We start from the raw sequence: 20,998 nt of genomic DNA, 5'->3' as shown, positions 1-20,998 counted from the left end.
ACTCACATCCAGATCAGATGCACACTTACACCCGGATTAGCCGCACTTTTACACCCGGATTAGCCGCACTTTTACACCCGGATTAGCTGCACACTCACATCCAGATCAGATGCACACTTACACCCGGATTAGCCGCACTTTTACACCCGGATTATCTGCACACTCACATCCAGATCAGATGCACACACCTGGATTATCCACACTTTTACACCCGGATTAGCTGCACATTTACACCCGCATTTACACATTATAGTGTTGCTGACAGAACTGCTGTGAATGTATAAAGCCGCCATTTAGCAGGTAACCCCCATAATCCTGTACAGAGCCGTCCAGCCCCTGCCCGTGTGTGTCTGTATAGAACTCCCGGGCTGATATACAGGAGTACACACTATCCTGATTACCGGCCATGGTGACTTATTGTGTATCCGCTGTGTCTCACTGTCCCAGGTATATGAAGACTACGATTGTATGCTAAACCAAACCAACATCGGGCACAACAACAACAAGTTTTACATCATCCAGCTCATTAACTGTGTAAACCGTAAACCGGCAGAGTACAGCTGCTGGAACCGCTGGGGCCGGGTGGTAAGTACCCCAACTACCCTACTGTATTCCTACTGTCATCCATGGCCTGTGTTAGTCTCCCGCCCATCCCTCCAGACTGTAAACTCCATGTGCAGGGCCCTCCGCCCTCCTGTTCTCATTACATACCAGTACACTCTACACCGCCTCCTTGAGCTCTTTGCTTCTGGACCCCAATATTTCTTTGTATTGATTTCTTCAAACGACCTGGACCCGTTACTTGCCCCCACGCTAATATGTACAGGCGTCAGGTTATGCCGAGTATTTCCATTGCACCCCTTGCATCAGTGGCTGTATTGTGAGCTGTAGTGCTAAGTGTTACTTGTACTATACTGTACTGTATTGTATTACCCGGTTATTGTTTTATTTGTTTACCCTATATACGGCGCTGCAGACCACTTTTGGCGCCCTATAAATACATTTTAATATCCATTATTTATTTTTTAATAGTTTCTTGTATAGCGCAGCAAATTCCGTTGCGCTTTACGACTGGACACAGGGCGGGATGTACTAAAGAAAAAATGTGGTAAAACTCCCGTTTTCGGGGGGTTTACCGCATTTTCAAATGTACTCTCACCCGACCGCTGCGTTTTCGCTGATGAGGGTATAGCCATCTCTGGATGGTGATACCTTATAGAATCCTATGGGCTTCTTTTCGCCGGCCTCCGCAACCCGCCGCAGACGCCAACCCCCCCCGGCATATCTTCCTCCAGGAAGCCTGGAGCCGGAAGGTAATCTCCTCCTCCCCCTAGCAACGCAGCCAGAGGTCCTTCCGGATGCAGGGGGGAGGAGGCGGCGGCGCCGGGGACAGCCTGTCGCCTGCTTCCCGGCAGGGGAGCAGGTGAAGATCCCGGGGAGGTGACGGAGGCCCCCCCGCAGACCCCCTCACAGGTATCGCGGGGGGCCTCCGTTACCGCATTGCGATATTTATCACATATGTTAGTACATATGCCATCAACATCGCGGCGAGGAGCGGCGATGTATCTTAATACATCCCGCCCACAATGAGAAAACAAAACTGGGTAATAACAAACAGTCATAGAGGGAGGAGGGCCCTGCTCGCAAGCTTTTTTTAGTGATCACCAAAACCACCAATTCTACCCTCTGTACGGTTTGTTCTAGTAACCCACGCCCCCCCCTCACCTGTAGCTGAATACGCTGAGGGGAGCAGCTGTTATATATTACTGTCACACCCGCTAATAACCAGTCGCTGGGTGAATGATCCCTACCTATCTCACCCGCAGGGGGAAACTGGCCAGTCCAAGCTAAACCATTTCTCAGACCTGGGAGCCGCTACGAAAGATTTTGAGAAGAAGTTTAAGGATAAAACGAAGAATAACTGGTCAGAGCGAGAGAATTTCACCGCGCACCCGGGAAAGTACACCATGATAGAGGTGCAGCACTGCGACGATGAGGAGACGGAGGTCACCGTCAAGGTGAGCGCTGCAGACTGGCCGGAGAGAGGGCCCATCGGACTGCAGCACATTACACCCGCTTATGTGCAAGTGTTACCCCCACATCCAGTTCCCACCGTGGCTGTCTGTAGACATCTCCCCGTTGCATTGTGGGTGCCTATATATGAGGGGTGGTCACCTACCTCCCCCCCGAGTCCTCCGGGGACAGCAGGCACCCCATGGAGAGCGGCGGGACAAATAGCGCGTAATGACATCCTTTGCCCATCCCCAATGCGGCCCTATGTGGTCTCTTTCTGTGATATGCTGACAGCAAACATGGCTGACTAATAGTGGATCTCCTTGGGGTATCTCTGGCTGGCTGGGACCCCGGCGGCCGTGTGACAGAAGCTCTTCTCAGGGACATCAGCTGGGCTTTGGGAACATGACAACATGGTGGAGGGGGACCTTGAACTGCACATCCTGATTACAAATATAATGAGAGGCGCTGTCATGCTGAGACTTGTAGTCCCACAGAGAAAGAGGAAATGTAATGCTGATGCACACTCTATAGTACCAAGCACTGCTAATCACAATTATTATAAAAAAACTCTGCAATCTGACATAGAGCAAAATGAAAGTGCTTCGGCCAATAAACACCGGCAGGCCAGGGGCATTTTAAAAGAGGTGGGGACCCGCGTGCAGCCACCATCATGGACCCCCTCCACTCCGGCAGCAAGTAGACTCTGGCGTAATGCCAGAGCCTACTGCTTATGCGCAGGTCTACGGGAACATGGCGCCCTCAACTTGTATCCGGGGACATCTCCAGTGCGCATGCACAAATCACTCGGAAATGGCAGCGGCGGCCATTTTCTGAGTGATCTATTCCCGCACTGGAGGCCCTCTGCTGTGGGACTCTTGAGTGTTAAGTATAATATATGGGTGCAGTGTGTGCAGTGTGCAGCCCACACACTGCACCCATTCTAGAAACGCCTATGCGGCCCACCAACTAGCACCCAGGTGACCTCGTCTCTGGTGGGTCCCGAACACTAAGTTTAAGTCTGGGGCGTGGGACCCCACCGAGTCAGCAAAGACCAGCCACCCCGGGGCAGCACACTAGTGAGAGGCTGAGGTGTTAATAAGAAAGCAGCAGAAGATATGGGTTTACGTGTGCTGCATAGGTGAGAGGTATTCATAAAAATTCTAAAAAAGGATTAGTAACATTTTTTTATTTGATATAAGAGTTTCCATAACACCCCGGCCGTTATACCAGAGTATATGAGACCCCTGTCCTGATCTTCATTTGTGCTGTGAGACCTGAGAAAGACGCAGGAGGGGTATTATCCAGTCTGGAACGGTGGGGGAATCCCTTTGACCTGTATTGCTGATGGTTCATTCAGCGTCCATGTGCCGCTACTGCAGGATTGGGGGCTGTGGGGTGTGGTAGCCAGACGGGGCGTCCTATGAGAGGACCTGAAGCGATGAGCTCACCCACCAGCTGTACATACAGTACTCCATCTCCTGTACTTATTCCCCCCAGGTGGACACAGTGGACGGAGTGTGTAAGAAGACCCGGCCCTGCACCCTGGACAAGCCCACCCAAGACCTCATGTCTCTGATATTCAGCAGTGACATGTTTAAGGATGCCATGCAGACCATGAACCTTGGTATGTGTTGGGGGGGGGGGGGGCCGGGTCCTCGGCTCAGAGACAGCCTAGTTAATGGTTTGGGAGATGAATCACACTGTCCAAAGCAACCGATCAACTTCCACCTATCACAGTATGGAATGTTCTAGATAAATGATAGCTAGAAGCTGATCAGGACAATAAGATTGAACTTTTATCTACTTCATTTTTTAGTTTAGGGCTAATCGCTGTTCCTGTAAGTGTCAGATTCGGGGGGGGGGGGGAACGTGGGGCGAGATCCAAGTCTACTATGGAGGGGAGGAAGGGGGTTGAGATCTTGTATACGGGTAGTGTTAGCTGTACGTTAATCTCTGTATTGCAGACATAAAGAAGATGCCGCTGGGGAAGCTGAGCAAGGCTCAGATCGCCAAGGGATTTGACGCTTTGGAAGCGCTTCAGGCGGCGATCGACAGAAAGGCGAAAAAGGCGGAGCTCAGTGACCTGTCCTCCACCTTCTACACCATCATACCGCACAACTTTGGCCGCCAGACGCCTCCAGTCATTGACAGCCTGGACGTGTTACAGGCCAAGAAGGACATGTTACTGGTAGGGGGTCTGCACCAGTTTGCCGAATGCTAGAGGCCAAGTGTCCGTGTCCAGTCTGTCCACCTCTGACCGCCTGCCCCTCTCTCAGGTCCTCGCAGACATCGAGCTGGCCCAGACGCTGCAGGCAGATAAGCTGAAGCAGGAGAAGGAAGAGGAGCTCATCGAGGTCCCTCACCCCCTGGACGTAGATTATGAGTTACTGAAATGCCATCTCAGCCTGCTGGATCCCAAGTCTGAGGAGCATAAGGTGAGAATGAGTGGGGAAGATCTGGGTCCTGATGATGGAAGTAGTGTTCATTCTAGCACCCTTCAAAATCCTTGCCGTTCCTCTTTCCTGCCTGGGGTGTGGCTCTCTGCTGTGGTGCTTCTAGCACACTCTGATCTGTTACTCAGTGCTGTGATACAGACCTGTGTGTGCTGAGAAGCACCAGAGCAGAGAGCGACACCCCAGGCAGGAAAGAGGAACTGCACAGGATTAGAAAGGTGCAGGGTGCTAGAATGAACACTATGGAAGTGACTGAGAAGAAGTGGATGGTACAACGTGACCAGTCTCTTCTAGTTTGTATTTGGCGATTTAGCAGTGGCAATAGATACATTTATATCTCCTATAATAGAAGAAGATAAAGACGCTCTCAGGCCGGCAATACATGAATAATGTCTCTTGTATCTGTCTCAGGTGATTGACAAGTACGTGAAACAGACAGGACCCAACTACACTCATCTTAAAATCCTGAACGTCTGGTGCGTGGACAGAGAGTATGAGGTCAGTGACGGGCGGATAGTGGCGATATGACCTCACGTACAGTGCAGAGTGAACACTGCTGATATTGCACCTTGTACATAGCCCATGTTGTGCTGAAATGTAAGAGGTGCCGCCGGAATTACAGCTGGGGGGGGGGGGGGGGGGATCACTGAAAGATTACATAGAGTGCCAGGAGAACGCGCCCAAGATGGCCGTCTCACCCGCTGCTAAGTGTAAAGTCCTATGGCAGAAAGTATTATTGTAACTGTGCAGCTTGTGTATCGCAGCATGGGGTTGTCCAGGTTCATATTCTCTCCCTAAATGAAATTGGACATGTTTCTACATCACACCTCCAGCTGGGCGGCTCATACCTCCTGTGTATACCTCGCCACCTCTGGAGTTTCAGATCCGCCGCTTATGTACAAATGAATGTCAGTCTCAACTAAGACACAGCGGTCTCTCCAACTGCGGATGAATTCGCAGTGGCTGACGAGGACACACCCAGAAATTGGTGGCGGCATCACATCGGCTGGGTCAACAGCATATTTCCACAAGTGTGCTGCGACAGAAGTCGCAGTTCCGAATGTGCGCACCTCTGACTCACACCTGCTGTCGTCAGGCTTTGTGGCGCTCACCAGGGGGTATATTTACAAAGATTCGTGTTTTGGCCGTTTTGAAGGGTGTTTGAACTCGAATGGTATCGGGTGCATTTTACTGTAACTTTTTGAATCCTGATACGATCATTCACTAAGCTGCCGAGTTTTGCACAATCGTTTTTTCCGATGTCGATGTGATTCGTAATATCAGGCAGTGTTTTACGGGAGTGATGAGTAAAACACTGCCTGACAAAACACAAGGAATCCCGGCCGGATCTGTGAGATCCGTGCAGGGCTTCATTGTGTACCTTAAAAAGTTGTTTAAAGTCAAAAAAATTCTGAAAAAAATTGCGTGGGGTCCCCCCTCCTAAGCATAACCAGCCTCGGGCTCTTTGAGCAGGTCCTGGTTGGAAAAATATGGGGTAAAAAATTACAGGGGTTCCCCCATATTTAATCAACCAGCACCGGGCTCTGCGCCTGGTCCTGGTTCCAAAAATACGGGGGACAAAAAGCGTAGGGGTCCCCCGTATTTTTGGAACCAGCATCGGGCTCCACTAGCTGGGGAGATCATGCCACAGCCGGGGGACACTTTGTTATCGGTCCCTGCGGCCCGTGCCATTAAAACCCAACTAGTCACCCCTGGCCGGGGTACCCTGGAGGAGTGGGAACCCCTTAAATCAAGGGGTCCCCCCCTCCAGCCACCCAAGGGCCAGGGGTGAAGCCCGAGGCTGTTCCCCCCCCCCCCCCCCCCCCCCATCCAAGGGCGGCGGATGGGGGGCTGATAGCCAAGTGAGAAATTGTGAATTTTGTTTTTAGTAGCAGTACTACAAGTCCCAGCAAGCCTCCCCTGCAAGCTGGTACTTGGAGAACCACAAGTACCAGCATGCGGTGGAGAACCGGGCCCGCTGGTACCTGTAGTACTACTACTACTAAAAAAATACCCCCAATAAAACAGGACACACACACCGTGACAGTACAACATAGACACATACTTACCTATGTTCCCACGAGGCTCGGTCCTCTTCTCCATGTAGAATCCTAGGGGTACCTGTGAAAAAAATTATACTCTCATAATCCAGAGTACCTTCTGTTCTTTGTATAATCCACGTACTTGGCAAAATAATAAAACGGAAACCCGACCACGCACTGAAAGGGGCCCCATGTTTACACATGGGACCCCTTTCCCCAACTGCCAGGACCCCCCCTGACTACTGTCAAAGAGGGTCCTTCAGCCAATCAGGGAGCGCCTCGTCGTGGCACTCTCCTGATTGGCTGTGTGCTCCTGTAGTGTCTGTCAGGCAGCACACGGCACAGATACAATGTAGCGCCTATGCGCTCCATTGTAGCCAATGGTGGGAACTTTGCGGTCAGCGGTGAGGTTACACTAAACAGACCCTTTCCCATAGTTAACCATGCACAGATATCACTGAGCCGTGCATGGTTATCCAAACTCGCCTGGAAAAAGCAGGTCTATTTTTTTTGCTGCTTTTTTTAACGAATCGAAAAAAAAACAGACCCGCACTTGAGCCCTCAGAGACTAACACCCAAATACGAATGAATAGTGAATTCCCGTATTCTATGAAATAACAGCCGCGTTTGACCGATGGTCTATTCATTCGTATTTCGGAACGTTGTCATTCAAACCATTACGAAAAGTCCAAACACTGCCGAGATTGGGGCTTAGTGAATTCCCGGATTGGGACTTAGAAAAAAAAAAACAAATCGGACAAACTCGATTTTTTAGTAAATACTGGCCCAGGTCTCCTGTTCCTTTGGCCGTTACACTGACGGAACACAGCAACACCCTGCCACGTGTTTCTCCTGCGCTGACCCGCGCCTTTCTCCTGCGCTGACTCACGGACCAGATTTATCAAGCCTTGAAGAATGATAAATTGCACAGGGATAAAGTATCAAACCAAACAGCTCATACCTGTCATTTTCAAACACAGCCTGTGACATGGCAGTTAGGAGCTGATTGGTTGGTATTTTATCTCTCTTCAAGCTTTGATAAATCAGGGCCAAAATACAATTCTCGGCGTGTTTGTTGTGCTGCAACCTACTGCTGCCGTGTGCCATTATAGGCAGGTCGGGTAGAAGTGCCCAGGGTGCCCTCATCTAACTCTGCACCCACTTACTAACGCCCCCTCAGTCAGTGCTGTAGCCCCCCACCCCTCCCCCATGTCCCTATGGCCAGATAATTCCTCTGTAACTTTCATTAAAACAAATATTTAAGAACTGTGTGTACAGTGTACATATGTGTGTGTATGTATGTATGTATGTATGTATAAATGTATGTGTGTGTGTATATATATATATATATATATATATATATATATATATATATATATATATATATATATATATATATATATTTTTTTTTTTTTTTTGTTAAGGTGCAAAGCTCCCGTTTACCACTAGGTGGCGGTCATGCACGGAGTGCGCGCTGTCTTCCTTCTCCATTGCTGCTTCAGTGCCACCTGGTCGCTCTTTGTTTTATTCACAATCTGGTGTCAAATTTAAAACCCCCGGTTTTAAATTTGTATTACTAGGTCATAAGTATATACTACCCCCCTTGTAATTGTATCAGGCACCAGATATATAAAGGTAAGTCCTTCATTTCTAAGTTAATAAATTTGCTTGTGCCAATAAAAAGCTGCAACCAGTTGCCTCAGTAAGTCGTCCGGTCTCTCCGGGGACAGCAGGAGCAGTAACACCTTGGCGCAACCCACAGATGACCCGGGGAGCCAGTGGCGTAACTAGAAATTTTTAAAAAAGGGGGCGTGGTTTCATTTAAATGGGTGTGGCTTCGCATAAAGGGGCGTGGTATTGCAGGAAAAGACTACCTTATACCCCAGTTTTGCACCCTGCACGCCCAGACATTGGCCACCACAGGAAAGAAAAATAATCCTGATTCATGCCCCTTACATTATTTGTCATTTTTCCTCCTTATAGTAATGCCCAGTATACATTATGCCACATACTGCAATGGCCCTTAGACATTATGCCGCACACAATAATGCACATGACACAATATGCACACACTGTAATGCCCCCAACACATTATGCCACACACCGTAATGCCTGTGACACATTATGCCACACACCGTAATGCCTGTGACACATTATGACAGGAATCGCAATGCCCGTTATACATTATGCTACACACTGCAATGCCCCTGATACATTATAGCACAAACAATGTATTTGACACAGTATGACACACACCGCAATGATCCTGAGACATTATACCACATACCACAATGCCCGTGATATAGTATACAACACACCGTAATGCCTGACACATTATGACACACACCGCAATGTCCGTTATACATTATGCTACACACTGCAATGCCCCTGATACATTATAGCACATACAATGTATGTGACACAGTATGACACACACCGCAATGATCCTGAGACATTATACCACATACCACAATGATCGTGATATAGTATACAACACACCGTAATACCTGACACATTATGACACACCGCAATGTCCGTGATACATTATGCCACACACCGTAATGCCCATTACACATTAAGTTCTACAGTAAGGCTTCTAATTACTTTTAAATTACCTGCTCGTTGCCAGGGGTTTCATGCTCTAGGTTCCATGCACGGTGCCAGGGATTTTCATGCTCAGGGTGTCATGCTCGTTGCCAGGGGTTTCATGCACTGGGTGTCATGCTCGTTGCTAGGGGGTAGTGCTTGTTGCTAGGGCCGTGCTCCCAGTGCCACATATGCCCCCAGTGCCAGATATTCCCCCACAGTGCCAGGTACATGTCCCCAGTGCCAAATATACCCCCCCAGTGCCACATATGCCCCCAGTGCCAGATATTCCCCCACAGTGCCAGGTATATGCCCCCAGTGCCAGATATTCCCCCACAGTGCCACATATGCCCCCTCAGTGCCTGCTCCCCCCAGTGCCAGATATTCCCCCCCCAGTGCCAGGTATATGCCCCCCCAGTGCCAGGTATATGCCCCCCCAGTGCCAGGTATATGCCCCCCCAGTGCCAGGTATATGCCCCCCCAGTGCCAGGTATATGCCCCCCCAGTGCCAGATATTCCCCCACAGTGCCAGGTATATGCCCCCAGTGCCAGATATTTCCATAAGCATTTTCCTATCTATACTTTTCTCTTTATAAACACCATGCTCCACAAACTGTTTTTCCTCATAGCACTTCATGGTATCCTCTATAAAATGACATCGTCTTTCACTATTCCTGTTATGTATCGCTCTGTACACATTGCAGCCTCATTAATCCACTCCCCTCTTATTAACACTCATGAGCTTTTAACCTATCTATGTACACTAACTGTCACATCCTCTACCTGTCACCATAAGAAACTATCACACACCTCCCCCAACTATACCTATCTCTCTCTTCTTCTGCTTCTACTAGCTGGTGACATATCCCCAAATCCAGGTCCCATCCACATACCACGCTCACATTCAGCTGATTCACAACGGAATATAAAATCAACAAACCTTATCAACATCACATGTCTCCCATCTACCTCCAATTCACTAAAATGTGCTTTATGGAATGCACGCTCTGTTTGCAACAAATTAACAGCTATTCATGACCTTTTCATAGCAAACAAATTCAATATGCTGGCTATAACAGAAACCTGGCTCACACAATCAGACACTGCCTCCCCTGCAGCACTGTCACATGGTGGCCTCCACTTCACACACACCCCCAGGCCTGGTAACATCAAAGGAGGGGGTGTTGGAATATTACTGTCCAAATGTTACACGCACATTGTTTTACCACCTGTTCCCTCACTCACATTTACATCCTTTGAGGTACACTCTATTAGGATTTTCACCCCTTTCTCTCTGCGTGTCGCAGCTATCTATCGCCCACCTGGGCAACCCAAAAAGTTTCTGGAAGATTTTTCTGATTGGCTCCCTCACTTTCTATCCTCTGACATCTCCACCATCATTATGGGTGATTTCAATCTCTCTATTGACAGTCCACAATCTCCCCATGCCTCTAAACTACTCTCTCTAACCTCCTCTCTTGGCCTCTCCCAATGGACTGACTCCCCTACTCATCAGTAGGGCCACTGCCTTGATCTTGTATTCACCAGACTATGCTCTGTTTCTGAACTCACTAACACTCCTTTCCCTCTCTCAGATCACAACCTTATCACATGCATGCTCTCCTCCATTACTTCAAACTCAATGTCCCTAAAGTCTACAAGGACACCTCTTACCCGCAGAAATATTAACACTATTAATTTTCAACAACTATCTACCTCTCTGCAACCACTGCTTTCACCAATTTCTACATTCACCTCTCCAGAGACTGCTGTGTCACACCTTAACCAAACTCTAGTAACAGCACTTGATGAAGTGGCTCCAGCTACCCATCACACTCCACGTAGACTTAGATGTCAACCGTGGCACTCTAAATACACTAGACACTTACAAAAAGTCTCACGTAAAGTTGAACGCCAGTGGCGTAAATCTCGTAGTTCAAGTGACTTTCTCACATATAAGACCACCTACCACTCTTATCGTACTGCTCTGGACACTGCCAAACAAACATATTTTCAATCTCTCATCTCTGCTCAAGCCTCTAACCCCAAGCGACTTTTTAATACTTTTAAATCACTTCTTGTCCCTCCCTCACCTAACCCACCAGCCGCTGTCAGTGCGCAAGATCTTGCTTCCTATTTCAAGGACAAGATTGACAAGATCCGAAATTAAATGGTATGCTCTTCCACAGCCAGTGACCTGCTCAATTCCCTGCCTGAACCCTCTAACACCTTCTCTTCCTTTGATCCTACAAATGAAGATGAAGTATCTGCACTCTTTTCATCTGCCTACTCTAATACCTCTCCCCTTGACTCTATACCCTCACAAATTAGTAAAGCTCTGTCTACTGTGCTCATCCCAACCTTAACGAAAATCTGTAATCTCTCCCTGTCTACTGGTATCTTTCCTTCTCTATACAAGCATGCAGTGATTACTCCCATTCTGAAAAAAACAAAACTCTGACCCGAACTCTCTCTCTAACTACCGTCCCATCTCTCAGCTCCCATGCCCCTCCAAGCTACTGGAGAGACTTGCCTACACTCGCCTCACACACTTTCTTAACTCACACAGCCTACTGGACCCACTTCAGTCAGGATTTCGTGCCCAACACTCCACAGAGACAGCACTGACTAAGGTAGTGAATGATTTGGTCACTGCTAAATCTAAAGGACATTTCTCTCTACTTATTCTTCTTGATCTCTCTGCTGCTTTTGACACTGTTGACCACTCTCTTCTCATACAAACACTACAATCCCTAGGTATTCAGGACACAGCCCTTTCTTGGTTCTCATCCTACCTATCTAATCGCTCCTTCAGTGTTCGTTTCTCTGATTCCACCTCTCCTTCGCTACCTCTCTCAGTTGGAGTACCGCAAGGCTCAGTCCTAGGTCCTCTGCTTTTCTCTATCTATACCACATCTCTTGGCAAACTAATCAACTCTTTCGGATTTCAGTACCATCTATATGCGGATGATACTCAAATCTACCTATCCTCCCCTGATTTGTCACCATCTGTATTGGGCCGTGTCACTGAATGCCTTTCTGCCATTTCATCTTGGATGACATCTCGCCACCTCAAACTTAATATTTCCAAAACAGAATTAATTATATTTCCACCGGCCAATAGTATTTTCCAACCTGATATCTCTATCACTGTTGAGAACTCTGCAATCACCCCTACCCCACAAGCTCGCTGTCTAGGTGTCATTCTTGACTCTGAACTGTCCTTTGTTACCCACATTCAATCTGTCTCAAGATCATGTTACATACATCTAAGAAACATATCCAAAATACGCCCTTATCTTACACAAGACACAGCAAAAACTCTAATCCATGCTCTCATTATCTCCCGCATTGATTATTGTAATAGTCTCCTGACCGGTCTTCCCAAACATAGGCTCTCACCACTACAATCCATTTTAAATGCAGCTGCGAGGCTAATCTTCCTTGCCAGACGTTCATCGTCTGCAGATCCGCTCTGTCAGTCCCTCCATTGGTTACCGGTATTCTACCGTATTAAATATAAAATACTTTTACTCACATACAAGGCTATTAACCAAACTGCACCAACATACATCTCTTCACTCATCTCAAAATATCTCCCTACCCGACCTCTCCGCTCTGCACAAGATCTACGTCTCTCATCCACACGCATTACTTGTTCACACTCAAAATTACAGGACTTTATCCGGGCTTCACCCACTCTGTGGAATGCCCTCCCACGCACAGTAAGACTCACTTCTAGTCTCCAAACCTTTAAATGTTCCCTGAAAACTCACCTCTTCAGACAAGCCTATCAAATTCCAGACCCACCCACATAACCCTCAGTGCTTCCCTATCTAATTACATCCTCTGTAGAGTATTCATAACATCACATATCTTGTCTTTCTTTAGTCTCACACCCTCCTGACACTTTGATAACTTTGTGGGGTATCATCATACAACCCATTAAGAACCTAGCAATCTGGTGGACCATTATGCAATAGGTAGCATCTATCCTTGTGTATCTATGCCTATTTCCCTATAGATTGTAAGCTTGCGAGCAGGGCCTTCCTACCTCTATGTCTGTCTGTTTTTACCCAGTTTTGTTCTATTACTGTTGTTCTAATTGTAAAGCGCAACGGAATATGCTGCGCTATATAAGAAACTGTTAATAAATAAATAAATAAATAAATAAATATTCCCCCACAGTGCCAGGCATATGCCCCCAGTGCCAGATATTCCCCCCCATTGCCAGATATTCTCCCACAGTGCCACGTATGCCCTCCTAAGTGCCTGCCCCCCCCCCTTCCCCCCCCCGCCCGCTCCTTTGTGTTGGAGGGACACGGAGCGCATAGCGCGCGCCTTTCTCGTGTTCCTCCTGGCTCTCCAGCGGGTCTAATAAAGGAAGTGCCGGTTCGTGAGCCAATCAGAGCTCACGAACGGCACTTCCTTTATTAGACCGGCCGGAGAGCCTGGAGGGACACGGGAGAGGCGCGCGCTGTGTCCTCCAACACAGCAGCGGAGGGAAGGAGACCGCAGATTGACATGCGGACGCTCGTCCGGATGTCAAACTGTACTAAGTCAGTGGCGCCCCCGCAGCCCCTCGCCCCCAAGCCACCGCGAGGACTGCGGGGGCAGTAGTTACGCCACTGCGGGGAGCGTAGCAGCCGCTACGGCGGTGCAGCCTGTTATTGTCTTCATGTACAATTAATATTGCCCCGTGAGAAGTGATCCAAAGCCTGACCTGGTGCACCGGTGGGTGACGTACGCTCATGAGGGCTAAACTTGTTACCGCTGTAGGTAGGTGTTCTATAATGGGCGGCCATCGGAGGATTAGCTGGGGAGCCGTCTGTAGCAGCGATGGCCGTGTAGAGGCACTGCTGCCGGCCTCGCAGGTCTCCATATGGCCCTGCTCGAGACTGGACCCCCGGGACGGCGTTCCTGCAGGGAAGTGTGGTGATGACGGGTGGCGGTACATGGCTGCAGTGATCTGGAGGATTGCGGTGAAAGCTCAGGGAGGTGACAGCAGGTTACCCCATAGGGCTGAGAAGAGAGAGAGGGTGTTAGGGGTGACTGTTTCTGTGTTCCCCTCCCAAAAAATATAAATAGAAAATCTGTCACCCTGGGCATGTGCCCCCCTAGTTACGGCTCTGCTGTTCGCTACACGTTTTATTCACACAGTGTAGTCTCCGCCATTTCTGCCCCTTCCCGTTCTGTTACTGCACCATTACCACCTGTGTCTCATCCACCCTCTCCCTCTGCCTGCTCCCATCTTGCCCACCTCCTCAATCTCTCCCTCTCATCGGGCACTGTCTCCTCTGCATTCATCCCCTTATCTCCCCCATTCTTAAAAACCTACCCTTGATCCAAACACTCTCTCCAACTACCGTCCCATCTCTCTCCCCCCTTTTGCCTCCAAACTCCTTGAGCGTATTGTCTACAACCGCCTTACTGCCTGTCTTTCCTCACACTCCTTGCTTGTCCCATTCCAGCCTGGCTTCCGTCCTCCCCACTCCACTGAAACTGGTCCCACTAGAGTCTGCAATGACCTCCATGCTGCTAAATCCAGGGGCCACTACTCTCTGCTTATTCTCCGTGACCTCCATGCTGCATTTTACACTGTGGACCATCCTCTCCTACTGCAAATCCTTCACTCCATTGGTCTGTGTGATACTGCCCTCTCCTGGCTGTCTTCCTACCTCTCTGACCGTTCATTCTCTGTCTCCTCTCATGACTCCACCTCCCCTCACTTCCACTAACTGCTAGTGTCCCCCAAGGCTCTGTTCTTGGTCCTCTTCTCTTCTCTCTCTATACGTCCTCACTAGGTAAGCTCATTAGTTCTTTTGGTTTCCAATATCATCTCTATGCTGATGACACTCAAATCTATCTTTCCTCTCCAGACCTCTCCCCTGCTCTCCTCACTCGTATCTCCAACTGTCTCTCTGCTATCTCTTCCTGGATGTCCCAGCGCTTTCTTAAACTCAACATGTCTAAGACCGAGCTGATCATCTTCCCTCCCTCCCGCATAACCTCACCTCCTACAATCTCATTATCTATTGATGGTACTACTATCTCCTCTAGCCCCCAAGTGCGCTGTCTTGGAGTAATCCTTGACTCCTCCCTCTCCTTCAAACCACACATTCAGCACCTCTCACAAAACTGTCATTTCCATCTCATACACATCTGCAGGATCAGACCCTTTCTGACCCAGGATGCTACTAAGACTCTTATCCACTCACTGGTCACTCCAGACTGGACTACTGTAATCTCCTCCTGACTGGGATTCCTGACAAATACCTCTCTCCACTCCAATCTATCCTCAATGCTGCTGCCCGGCTCATCTTCCTCACCAAACACACTACGTCCACCTCTCCTCTCCTACAAGCCCTTCACTGGCTCCCCTTCCCTTACAGAATCCATTTCAAGCTTCTCACACTCACTTACAAAGCCCTCACCCCCTCCTCTCCCATCTACATCTCTGACCTTATCTCCTCTTACACTCCCACCCGTCCTCTTCGCTCTGCTAATGCACGCCGACTCTCCTGCCTATTGATTACCTCCTCCTCCTCCTCCTACCTACAGTACCAGCTTTTGCATGTGCTGCTCCCTATCTCTGGAATTCTCTACCCCTCAGACTCTCCACCTCTCTGCAAAACTTCAAACGAGCTCTCCAGACCCACTTCTTCCTCTGTTCCATGCTATCTACCCCATCTGCATCACCCTGCCTGTCTGCCCCTCCCATTTAGAATGTAAGCTTTCACAGGCAGGGCCCTCAACCCTCATGTGCTTTGGCTTCCCTACTAACACTATCATCTACTCCATACTCCATACACCTATACCTAACCATTGGTTTCTTCTACCCTACTGCTTATGTGAGTGCTAAGACCACTGATGCAGTAATGTTTATACAGTATACCATGTATTTGTTTTGCTTTGTCTTGTACTGTAAGTCACCGTTTTCTTCCGTGCTCCTGTGTTTATGTACTTTGTCAGGAGCTGCAGAACCCTTGTAGCGCCATATAAGTAAAGTATAATATTAATAACACGTTATCACCTATACTTGTCTCCTGTCACAGGAAGAACGGCTCAGCGCCCACAATGACATCGAGAACCGCCGCTTGCTCTGGCACGGGACTAACGTGGCGGTGGTAGCTGCAATCCTGAAGAGCGGCCTGCGCATTATGCCCCATTCGGGAGGGCGTGTGGGTAGAGGGATATACTTCGCTTCTGAGAACAGTAAATCTGCCGGATACGGTAAGATGTCGCTGATGGGGGGGGGGGGGGGGCTGCTCCCTGCTGAGTGTCGGGGGGGGGGGGGCTGCTCCCTGCTGAGTGTCGGGAAGGGGGGATGTGTAGAGGAGGCTTAGTCTGCTTATTTACTAACATAGGAATTACGTACTCACACCATGGTCTTGTGTGTCTGTGCTGAGCAAATGTACACGGTGATAACCGCGTTTCCCGTTCCTCCTAGTTGGCTGCACCTCCAACAGGCTGGGGATCATGTTCCTGAACGAGGTGGCTCTGGGGAACGAGTATCACATCAAAAAAGATGACCACACTTTGAAAAGCGCCCCCAATGGGTATGACAGTGTGGTGGCGCGCGGGACCACAGAGCCAGGTGAGTTCCGCAGTACTCTGTACAGGTGTCGCGGTATAATGGCGGTGCTGTCGCCATATGTCGTAAGCTGTATATGAACGATAATAATTTTCTTTCCTTTTTAAGGTCATTTCTGATTTCTCTTACGTCCTAGAGGATGCTGGGGTCCACATTAGTACCATGGGGTATAGACGGGTCCACTAGGAGCCACTGGCACTTTAAGAGTTTGAGAGTGTGGGCTGGCTCCTCCCTCTATGCCCCTCCTACCAGACTCTGTTTACAAAATGTGCCCGGCGGAGCCGGTCACAGCTAGGGGAGCTCCTAGAGCTTCTTTAGTTGGTATTTTTCTAAGAGTTAGTTAGGCACGGGGAGGCTGCTGGCAACAGCCTCCCTGCTTCATGGGACTAACGGGGGGAGTAGTGCCCGCCCTGCTAGGTCTGAGCCACTATCTCTGCTGACAGGACACTGAGGAGCTCCTGAGGGTGCTGATCGTTAGCCGCCCCAGGCGACCGCTCACTCCCGCAGCATGCCGCCACCCCCTTACAGAGCCAGAAGATTTAGGTGGCGAGTGAGTCACCAGCCCCCCTGGCAAGCGGGGAGCCGGTGTGAAGATGGCGGCAAAAGGGTAGGGAGCGCAGTACTTACTGCGCTCCGCGGCTCAGCGGTACAGAGTGCGGCGCTGTGAGGGGCGCCCTGAGCCAGCACCTATACCCTACACTGGTCAGCTAGCCTGTCAGGGTCCCCGGATCACTGCCAGCAGAAATCCTCAGGCCAGTATAATATAATGAAGAGCGGGAAGCAGCATCATGTTCGGGGGGCGGAGCTTCTCCTCAGAGCGAACCCAGCAGCGTTCAGCGCCATTTTCCTGCCTGCAGTTCCTGTACAACAGATGATGACAGGGAGAGCAGTCCCTCCAAGCAACTCCAGCTATCCTGTGCGGTACCAGGGGGTTGTAGAAGGGAGAGGGAGGCTGTGTAAAGTCTGTGTAGTCTATTAAGGTACACAGACAGCGCTGGTAGTTTTATTAGTCCTACCTCAGAAAGCGCTGTGTGTGGGTTGTCTCCAATCTCCGTCTCTCTGTGACATACTTGGGGGGAAACTGTGTCTGACATTTCCGTGTGTGTGTGTGTGTGTGTGTGTGTGTGTGTGTGTGTTTCATATCTCCCATAGCCATGTCTAGGGACTCTGTGTCATATGCTGCAGAAGATGTTTCCTCTCAGGAGGGATCCATTCCATGTACACAGGATTGTAATGCTTTGTCTCAGATCCCTGTTGTTGAACCTGAGTGGTTAACCTCTATCAAAGGAATGATCTCTCAGATCTCTACTAGGGTAGCTAATACTGAGACTGAAACTCAGGTGTTGAAGGAGTCTATTGCAGTTTGGTCAGGTTCCTATTCCTGCAGAATCCCCTAGCATGTTCCCACAGAAACGTGCTCTTGCCCAAATTATGCAAGATGAGACGGATACCGACTCTGACACGGCTGACGGTGATGGGGAGGTGCTGAGGGGGGCGGCGTCCCTGACTAAGGGGGTGCAGCTCATGATTGAGGCCATTAGAGATGTGTAAACATTAATGACACCTGAGCAGGTTGAGGAGGCTTACTTCACTGACAATAAGAAAGCCTCGCTAACCTACCCTGCGTCTAAAGAATTACACGCTATATTTTAAAAATCCTGTGAAAACCCGGAGAAAAAATACCAGATCCCAAAAAGGGTTCTGCTTGGTTTCCCTTCCCTGAGGAGGATAGGAAAAAATGGGAAAACCCACCCATTGTTGACGCATCTGTCTCCAGACTGTCTAAAAATCCGTGCAGTCAGCATACCCAGGTCCTTCATGGATTCCACCATGAACCCCGCAGAATCCTGTATGTTACGTAAGAACAATTCAATGTCACTTCTATCCATTGTATCCAAATCCTCTAGTAATGTGCCCGACCACTTTACTATGGCTTTAGAAATCCACGCACAAGCAATAGTGGGTCTTAACGCCACTCCTGAAGCGGTGTAAATGGATTTGAGCGTAGTGTCAATCTTACGATCAGCCGGTTCTTTTAACGCGGTAGATGCAGGGATTCGTAAAACCACCTTTTTAGACAGTCTGGAGCCAATGGTCTGCAGACGCTGAGTCCAGGAGAAGTGTGGAGAACCTACCCTACACAGGTCAGGCTCTATTTGGGGAAGCATTGGATGCGTGGATTTCCACGGCAACCATGGGTAAGTCACCTTTCCTTCCCTCTGCTACACCTCCTACACAGAAACCATTTTCTTCAGCTGCTTCGCAGTCCTTTCGGACCGCTAAGGCAAAAAAGTCCAAGCCTCCTACCACTTTCTTTAGAGGTGGTCGTGCGAAATCTAAAAAGCCTGCTCCCAGGACCAGAAACCTGCTTCTGGTTCATCAAAATCCTCAGCATGACAGTGGACCGCACGGCCTGGAGGAAGAGTTGGTGGGTACGAGACTCAGACGTTTCAGGCACGTCTGGGTGTCGTCCGTTCTGGATTCCTGGGTACAGGATATTGTGTCCTGGGGGTGCAGACTGGAGTTTCAAGAACTCCCGCCTCACCGATTCTTCAAATCAGGCTTGCCAGCCTTGCTGACAGACAGGGCTATCCTACAGGAAGCCATTCTCAATTTGGAAAAGTCACAGGTCATTGCCCCAGTTCCACCTCATATGCAAAACAAGGGTTATTATTCAAACCTTTTCGTGGTACCGAAACAGGATGGTTCGGTCAGACCAATTTTGAACTTGAAATCGCTGAATCCTTATCTGAAGGTGTTCAAATTCAAAATGGAGTCACTCAGGGCAGTGATCTCAGGTCTGGAGGAGGGAGTGTTTCTGGTATCCCTGGATATCAAGGATGCGTACCTCCATATTCCGATTTGGCTGCCACACCAGGCTTATCTCAGATTTGCACTGTTAGACAGTCACTATCAATTTCAGGCGCTGCCGTTCGGCCTCTCCACAGCACCGAAGGTGTTCACTAAGGTGATGGCAGAGATGATGGTTCTCCTCCGCAGAAAGGGGGTGAACATAATCCCATATCTGGATGATCTGCTGATAAAGGCATCGTCCAGGAAGACGTTGTTGCAGTCCACTGTTCTCACGACTCATCTGCTCAGGGAACACGATTGGATCCTGAACCTTCCAAAGTCACGTTTGGAACAGACAAGGAATGATCCTCGACACGGAAGTGCAGAGGGTTTTTCTGCCGGAGAAGAAAGCGTTGGTGATTCAAACAATGGTCCGGGAATGTCCTGAAGCCAGCCCAGGTGTCTATTCATCAGTGCATTCGCCTTCTGGGGAAGATGGTTGCCTCTTACGAGGCTCTACAGTATGGAAAGTTTCATGCTCTGTCCTTCCAACTGGATCTCCTGGACAAGTGGCCGGGATTTCATCTACACATGCACCAGAGAATACGTCTGTCACCGAAAGCCAGGATTTCACTCCTCTGGTGGCTGCAGATACCTCACCTTCTGGAGGGCCGCAGGTTCGGGATTCAGGACTGGATCCTTCTAACAACGGATGCAAGTCTCCGGGGCTGGGGCGCAGTCACTCAGGGGGAAACCTTCCAAGGAAGGTGGTCAAGCCTGGAATCCAGTTTTCCAATAAACGTTCTGGAACTAAGAGCCGTCTACATCTGTCTTCTCCAAGCAGCTCATCTTCTGCGAGATCGAGCCATTCAAGTGCAGTCGGACAATGTAACGATGGTGACCTACATAAACCGACAGGGCGGAACGAAGAGCAGAGCTGCAATGTTAGAGGTAACAAGAATCCTCCTCTGGCCAGAAAGACACGTGTTGGCGCTGTCAGCAATCTTCATTCCGGGAGTAGACAACTGGGAAGCAAACTTCCTCAGCAGACACGATCTCCATCCAGGAGAATGGGGCCTCCATCCGGAGGTGTTCACGGAGGTGACAGATCTTTGGGGTGTACCTCAAATAGACATGATGGCCTCCCCTCTCAACAAGAAGCTTCGGAGGTATTGTTCCAGGTCAAGGGACCCGCAAGCCTAGCAGTGGACACCCTGTTGTCTCCATGGGTGTTCCAGTCAGTGTACGTGTTTCCTCCACTTCCACTCATTCCACGAGTTCTAAAACTCCTAAGAAGAACAAGAGTTCAGGCGATCCTCGTTGCTCCGGACTGGCCAAGAAGGGCTTGGTACACGGATCTTCTGGGTGTTCTACTGGAAGATCCGAGGCCTCTTCCTCTTCGGGAGGACCTACTGCAACAGGGGCCATTCGCTTATCAAGACTTACCGTGGCTACGTTTGAAGGCATGGAAGTTGAACGCCAGATATTAGCTTGGAAGGGCATTCTGAACACGG

The 20,998-nt window shown here is 49.4% G+C and overlaps 1 protein-coding gene across 2 annotated transcripts in view; it reads left to right on the top strand.

The window, feature by feature from the left end:
• The window catches only part of PARP3 (poly(ADP-ribose) polymerase family member 3), an 89,291-nt gene that overhangs the window by 61,347 nt on the left and 6,946 nt on the right, over window positions 1-20,998 (top strand). For both annotated transcript variants that reach the window (XM_063941363.1, XM_063941362.1), the window contains exons 3-10: window positions 448-585; window positions 1,827-2,018; window positions 3,514-3,640; window positions 3,981-4,204; window positions 4,293-4,451; window positions 4,881-4,967; window positions 16,153-16,330; window positions 16,548-16,694. In XM_063941363.1, the coding sequence (XP_063797433.1) occupies window positions 448-585; window positions 1,827-2,018; window positions 3,514-3,640; window positions 3,981-4,204; window positions 4,293-4,451; window positions 4,881-4,967; window positions 16,153-16,330; window positions 16,548-16,694 (1,252 nt within the window). The remainder of the gene's footprint in view (window positions 1-447; window positions 586-1,826; window positions 2,019-3,513; window positions 3,641-3,980; window positions 4,205-4,292; window positions 4,452-4,880; window positions 4,968-16,152; window positions 16,331-16,547; window positions 16,695-20,998) is intronic.

Source organism: Pseudophryne corroboree, chromosome 9 (genome assembly GCF_028390025.1).
Source record: "Pseudophryne corroboree isolate aPseCor3 chromosome 9, aPseCor3.hap2, whole genome shotgun sequence".
Taxonomy (NCBI): Eukaryota; Metazoa; Chordata; class Amphibia; order Anura; family Myobatrachidae; genus Pseudophryne; species Pseudophryne corroboree.
This window is presented reverse-complemented; position numbering and strand designations above follow the sequence as displayed.